Here is a 7,451-nt window from a genome sequence, read left to right on the forward strand (position 1 = left end):
GTGATACCTCCCCCAGTCCCTTTATTATGCCAGATTGTTTTAGCTGTCCCGAGGTTTTGTGTTTGAATTTTCTTGTCTCTGCTGAGACTTGCTTTGTGTCTGAGTATGTGGTCATCGTGGAGAAAGTTCATGAGGTGCTGAGGAGAGGGTAATTTCATGTTTGGGTAAAGTGTTCTATAAATATGCTAGGTCATTTGACTTGTAATATCAGTTAACTCCAGCATTTCTTTGTTTATTTTCCCTGGGTTACGTGTCTGTTGTCAAGAGTAGGGAAATGAAGTTTCCCACTAACAGTGGTGTGAGAGTCAGTATGTGATTTTAGTTGTAGTAATAGTTCTTTTATGAACTTTGGTACCCTTATGTTTGGTACATAGATGTCAAGAATTGGAATGTCTTCTTGGTGGGTGTTTTTGTTTGTTTGTTTGGTTGGTTGGTTTTTGTTTTTGTTTTGTTTTGTTTTTTTGATCAGCATGTAGTTTTCTTTCCTATTCTGATTAGTTTTTGTTTGAGGTCTATTATGTCAGGTATTAAAATGGCTACACCGGCTTGCTTTTTAGATCCATTGTTTGGAATATCTTAGGTGATGTCTATCCTTGATGTTAAAGTATGTTTCTTAGATGTCACAGGCAGATGGGTCTTATTTTCACCTCCATTCTGTTAGTCTGTGTTGTTTTATTGGGGACATGATACCACTGATGTTGAGAGATATCAATGAGCAATGTTTGCTGGTTTCTGTCATTTTGTTGTTACTTATAGCAGTGGTGGTGGTGTGTGTGTTTGCTTCCCTCCTTTTGATTTGCTGGTCTGGGATTATTTATGCTTTGGTTTGTCTCGGGTATAGTTAACCTTTTTGGTTCGAGTTTTCCTTCTGGCACTTTTTTTAGGGCTGGATTTGTAGATAGATACTGCGTACATTTTGGTTTATCATAGGATGTCTATGTTCTCTATTGTGATTGAAAGTGTTGCTGGCTATAATAGTCTGGAGTCTGTGAGCTCAGAGTGTACAGCACACCTTCACAGGCCCTTAGCTGGTTTAGTCTCACAGGTCTGTCCTTGTATGTCATTTGGTCTTTTACCCTTGAAACTTTTCATATTCTTTGTTCTATACATTTAGTGTTTTGATCATTACGTACAGAAGACATTTTCTTTTCTGGTCCTGTCCATCTGGTGTTTTGTGTGCTTCATGTACTTTGACGGACATTTTCTTTTAGATTGGGGAAACTTTTTTTCTATGATTTTGTTAAAGTATTTTTTCAGGGCCTTTGACCTGGGTTTCCCTTTCCTCTGTTCCTATTGTTCTTAGATTTGTTCTTTTCATAATGCCCTGGATCTCCTGGATGTTTCATGCCAGGAGATTTGTAGACTTAACATTTTCCTTGACCAAAATATCCATTTTTCTTTGTCATATCTTCAAAGTCTGAGATTCTCTCTTTCCTCTTTTCTATTCATTTTGTGAGGTTTGCCTCTGAGATGCTTGTACGGGTACATAAATTTTTAATCTCCAGAGTTGGCTTAGTTTGTGTTTTCTTGATTGATTTTAGTTTCACTTTCAGGTCTTGAACTGTTTTATTCATTTCCTTACACTATTTGTATTTTCCTAGATTTCTTTAAAGGATTTATTCATTTACTCTTTACGGACCTCTATCGTCTTTATAACAGCTACTCTAAAATTTTTCTCTTTTGCTTCAGCTATGTTGGAATACTCAAAGGCTGCTGACATAGGTTTGCTGTCATAGGTTTGCCAGGTTCTAGAGGAGACATTAGTGTCCTGGCTGTAACTGATTGTTTTTATGCTGGCATCTAGGCATGTGGAATGAAGAAAATTGTAATTCTAGGTGCTGTTATCAGGTCTTCTTTTTGTCAGGTGGGTGTTTTGTTCCTTGGTTTCTGTTTCCTCTCTGGTTCTTAGGGGAGTGTGGTGGCTGTGTTTTGCATGGTAGGCAATTTGTCCCGAGACCTGGTAGGTGTGGCCAGTGGGGATTTCATCCAAAATATGTTTCTAGGTAGTGCAAACTGAACTTAAGAATAGAGTTGGGATAGAGAGGGGAGGGAAGGAAGCAGGGTGTTCCACCAGAATCTGCTTGGTTCCCTGGGAATGGGGCAGAGAGTGAGGACAGACTACAACAAAAGGTCTTCCACAGTGTTGGGGATGAGACCAGGGGATTGGACTTGAGGAATGGAGGCAGAGGTGAAGATTTTCTTGGCCTACTTGCTTCACTTGTCAGAGCGGCCTGTGGGTTCCCAGGGAGTTCTACTGGAGTTGAAGTCAGGGATAAAGCAATGGGTGGGGTAGGGAGGTTAGTAGGGGACGATGTAATCCACTGGAGATGAGTGGGGGGGGAGGGAAGGGGGACTGCAGCAGGTTTTCTGCTACAGAGTTAGGGGTGAGACTGGGGGATTGGATTGGAGGAGCTAAAGGAGAGGTGAAGATCTCCAGTGAGCCTACCTGTTTCCCTGGTCAAAGTCTGTATTAATCTATTTTTATCCTTATGAAGCCATTTTTGTTTTGCTAACATATCAATGAGCCTGGTTTGCTAAGTAGCATGCATTATCTAAATTTGCAAAATTAACAAGAATTGTATATATGTATATATGCTTATAATATATAGTTTATTACGGATTATCTGAAGTGTTATTGACAAGTTCTTACTTTGATTTTATATCAGTATTTTGAAATGTTTATGTTGCCATTCCAGTTCTTCTGCTGTTGATGCATAGTGATATTTCAACATGATTGCTTCCCTTGGTCATCATATCTTATTTTGTGTGTTTAAAAATATTTTCTATGAAGATGGAATAGTCTATAGTATTGATTGTACTACCAAAAGTCTGCAGTCTGTAGGCACAGGAAAGATCCCTGCGCACTCCTAGAGGGGCTGAGAAAGAGGCAGAAGGAGGGATTGAGCATGTGGTCTGATCTGGGTACTCATAGTAAAGCTGAGAAGCAGAAAGAACGAGAGATGGGGGACAGTCTAGAGAGTCTTTGTTCCCAAAGCTCTCTTCAGCTATTAGATATAGACAGCAAATCAGTTATTGTCACATACTGGGCAAATTCATAATTTAACAACTTGATACTTCTTTGAATTTACTTAAGCTGCCACATTCTATCTTGTTGCAGTGCTCAACTGTGTGTTTATACATATATACATACATAATATAATTATATATGTTTGTAATTATACACACTACAAATAATAGGTATCTATCTCAGCCCTATTATTACATAATTGTATTGCTTTATTTAAGATAAACATGGGGTTGATGAGGAAGGTCAGTGAGTAAAAGCACTTGCTGTCAAGTTTTATATCCCAGAATCCACATGCTGGAAGCTGAGAACATATTCCACAATCTGTCCTATGACTTTCACACATGCGTTCCATCACACACACACACACACACACACACACACACGCACACACACACACACACACACACACACATGCCCACGCATGCACACCAACCCACCACCACCACCACTGCCAAATAAATGTAACAATAAATGTTTGACAATGAGATATCACCTCAGATCCATAAGCATGGCTGTTAACAAAAATGGCAAATAGTAGTAAATATTTGAGGATGTACAGAAATAGGAACCCTCATACATCACAAGGGGAACGTAAAATGTTGCTGGCATTCTGGAAAATAGTTCTTCAGGAGTTAAACATGAAATTACCTCAATGCTATACCTAGGTTTATGGCCAAGAAAGGTGAAAACATAGGTGCACACCCAGACTTATACATGAATAGTCTTAATCATGATGGACTAAACATGATAACTAAACCTGGGAAACAACTCAATGTTCATCAACAGTTAGACTAGAAAAGTGAAGTGTGATCCATCACACAATGGAATATTGTTTGACAGTAACAAAGATGAAGTACTGATATCGTCTACACCACAGCTGATCCTTAAGTAGATTATGCTTGGAGATAAAAGCCAACCACAGAGAAAAACTCTGGTAGGATTTTAATTATATGAAGTGTCAAGAATATGCAAATGGGTAACAGGGAAATTAGATTAGCGGTTGCCTAGTGCAAAGAGTGGGGTAGGAAATGGAGTTAATTGTTAATGGTTACTTGTTTTCTTGGGAGGGCAATGAAAATGCTCTAAACCAGATACTGGTCATGTTTGTATAGTTCTGTGACCATGCTAAAAGTAATTTGTCTGGATTGTATGTGAATTGTTTAACTATCACAACATGTTTCTTGGGCACTGACCTGTGTGCTTTGCATCCTGGAATCCTGACTAGGGACATCCACACATGTACAGTGAAGTCAGGATCAAGTTGGGGAGTCTGCTACTTCCAATGCAGGCTGTCTACTGTCACCATAATCAGAACCTCAATATGTCTGTTAGGTACAGGGAGAGGGGTTAGCTGCTCTTAGTAGGAGGTCTCTGTGGACAAGCACTCTCTGGCTGTGAACATCCAGGAGGAGGAAGCATCAGTCGTTAGTCTTTGAACATTCTAGTCAGATTTTGGCACCCCTCTTCAGGCTGGCCATATGGAGAACTGGTATCCGTGACAGGGCTATGCCCATCTCAACAAGATATGTTCACTCAGAATTTCATTAACTGACACTTCCTTTGCCTTTAACAAATGAGATAGGTGTTCTTTGTATAGTCAGTTCGAATATAGGAAATTTTGTTTTGATTTGATTTTTAACTTTCTATTACTTGGGGGTTTGTGCTATTATTACTTTTAAAGAATCCTCATACATGAGTATTATTACATCTTTTCCACCCCATACTCTCTACTCTAAGCCCTCCCATGACCTCCTCACTCGCTCTCCATTTTATGACCAGCTCTTCTATAATTATTATGTTTCTTTAGGGATGACTGCTTGGGATTTGATAACATACACGGGGAGCTTGTCCCTGGAGAAAATTAAAGTTTTGTAGTAGTAATGAAAGTGATTTTATGGTTGAGGGTCACAACAACATGAAGATCTGTATTAAACAGTCCCAGCATTAACAAGGTTGAGAACCACTGTCTTAGATCTTTTATGCTAGATATAGAAAACACAACCATTTCTCTTAACCATGTGATAAGACAGACATCAGGGCAATTACATTCAACTGAGTGTAATAGGACAGTGGGTGATTCATGAACTGGTAAGTCCTCGGAGCCAGAGGAGGTGCAGAAAGCTGGGAGTGGTGAGGGCCTGCACCACTGCTGGACACAAATGGAGTGAGATGCAGAAGCAGCTCCCCTGGTCGTGTTCTGAATGGGCGTGGTCTTACCTGCTGGCAGCTGTGCATTGCTGCAGCATGGCGACTGTGCTGTGTGACAATCAACTGTGCTGCCAGGGCATACTTTTAAGTCAAGCTCTCAGTTTAGATACCAGAACTGCATTTCAGAAGGTAGGAAGCGATAAAGAGGCAACTCCAGGCCACATTCACTTAACATTGGACAACTCCTTCGACAAGCAGAAGGTATGACATCACAGTGCTGAATTCCGGTTCAAATCCCAAACATTGCTACTTGTTAGCTTTGAAACTGTGTTCAAATTGATTTGCAGTATCTCCTCTCTCTCTCTTTCTCTCTCTCTCTCTCTCTCTCTCTCTCTCTCTCTCTCTCCCCCTCCCTCCCTCCCTCCTTCCCTCCCTCTATCTCTTTCCTCTCTCTCCCTCTCACTCCCCCTCTCCCTCTCTCTCTCTCCCCCTCTCTCTCTTTCTCTCTTTCTTTCTCTCTCTCGTTCTCTCTCTCTTTCTCTCTCACACTAACACACACACAGAAAGAGAGAGAGAGGGGAGAGAGAGAGAGAGAGAGAGAGAGAGAGAGAGAGAATAGTATCCACAACATAAGGTATTGTGGTTATTTTATGTAGAAAACATTCAGCATTGGTAATAGTTGACTGTTTACATAATTCTTGTTGATTATTTACAGTGAATTATTTCTAATTGAGTGCTTCCCTCTAGAGAAGCCAAAGTATCTGTTCTGAGCATTGATTCATGCTCACAAGCACTGTTTATGTGTACTGTTTTCTAACAGGTACAGCATAAGAGATATGACGCAATTCTTAAGCGCTTGCGCTGTCAGGTGCACAGGACTCAGTTAAATAGGAGGAAATGGCAGTGGAGCATCCAACACCTGGAAAAAACTGCAGCTGAGTTAAAAACGCGAATCAGGGAGAAGGAAAGCAGTGGAACACGGAACAGGCCAGCAGCATTGTGGGAGAGAATACTGTGAAGATCCTCTGGACTCTTAACAGCCAGCACACAGCATCCGAGCCCTATCTCAATGACAGTCATTTTTCTTTGTCTTCCTCCTCTTCCTCCTTTTTCTATGTTGAATTGGTTGTTTATTGGTTAAAGTGCCTTCCTGTCTATAGAGCACAGCATAAGGTAGACAGTAGCAGTGTTTGCAGGAAGCTAGCAGAAAAGTATATGTGCATATTCCAAAGGTGCACTCCTGAATGCTTGTTTATAACTGTTGAAGTCACTGGCTTACAAGTTAAAAATTTAGAGGAAACAATTGGATTTTTAATGACTTAAGTTGCTAAGATAAATAGTTGTCTGTTTAAGATTTTTTCTACAACTGTCTTCAAAGTAGCCCTTAAATATTAATATTCATGATAATGCCATTATCTGTTCTATTGTTTCCTCTTTTCTCCAGGAGGTAGCAATCATTTTCCTTTGTTATTAAATAACATATATTAGAGTGTTACAGTACATAAGATTGGTGTTTACTCTTCAGTCTATAAATTCTTTATTCCTATATTGTGACTAAAATAAAGTTATAGCATCGTACGAGGCAGCAAACAACAAAACTCTTCAAAGAGGTATTTTTCCACACTGAAAGGCAATTGTTTTGTCAATGGCAATAAATTGAATGTAAAACACCTCTGAAGATAAGATTGCTCTCTTTCATGCTCTGTTGATCATAACTACAGAAAAGCAAAACTGTAATTACTAAGACATGGTTTTAAAGTATTCACTTGTAGTATTAAAGACTTTCAAAGAAGCAACATTGAGAAGATGTTTTGAATTCATCTTCCCACTCTCCTGTGTGCCTACCATTGAGTAAGTGTATAGCTTATAGAAAGCCCGATGCTAGGAATCTCATTCCGCCCAGGGTTATTAGTCTGAGCAGAGGTGAGCATGGCTTACCACAGCTAACAGTTCAAATGCTGCTCCTGTAACATGACCAGCTTTGTCCCATCACTCCTCAAAGGAGCACCTACAAATAGAAATGGTTAAGCTTACAGTCTGTGCTCAGCCGGAGATAAGGTTGAACCAGATGCTGCAAGTCTAGATGTATGTTAGCATAATATGCACTTAAAAGTTATAGTTTTCTCATCTCCTTTTGAGTTTTTAATTGTGATTGCTAACAGCTTTAGTTATCGTTTCAGGAAAATTCACTGTGAAACAACAGACACAGGCAGAAGATGCTAAGGAAGCCAGAGTCAAATCCATCCAAGGTTGCACAATGTGCTTTAGCTGGGAT

General features: G+C 39.9%; 1 protein-coding gene across 2 annotated transcripts in view; it reads left to right on the top strand.

The window, feature by feature from the left end:
* Positions 1 to 6,972, top strand: part of Ccdc122 (coiled-coil domain containing 122) — a 58,712-nt gene extending 51,740 nt beyond the window's left edge. For both annotated transcript variants that reach the window (NM_001399562.1, XM_087584766.1), the window contains 1 exon segment: positions 5,997 to 6,972. In NM_001399562.1, the coding sequence (NP_001386491.1) occupies positions 5,997 to 6,194 (198 nt within the window). In that variant the 3' untranslated portion in view covers positions 6,195 to 6,972.
* The last annotated feature ends 479 nt before the right edge of the window (positions 6,973 to 7,451 follow it).

The sequence above is a fragment of the Rattus norvegicus genome, chromosome 15 (assembly GCF_021556685.1).
Source record: "Rattus norvegicus strain SHRSP/BbbUtx chromosome 15, alternate assembly SHRSP_T2T, whole genome shotgun sequence".
Classification (NCBI taxonomy): domain Eukaryota; kingdom Metazoa; phylum Chordata; class Mammalia; order Rodentia; family Muridae; genus Rattus; species Rattus norvegicus.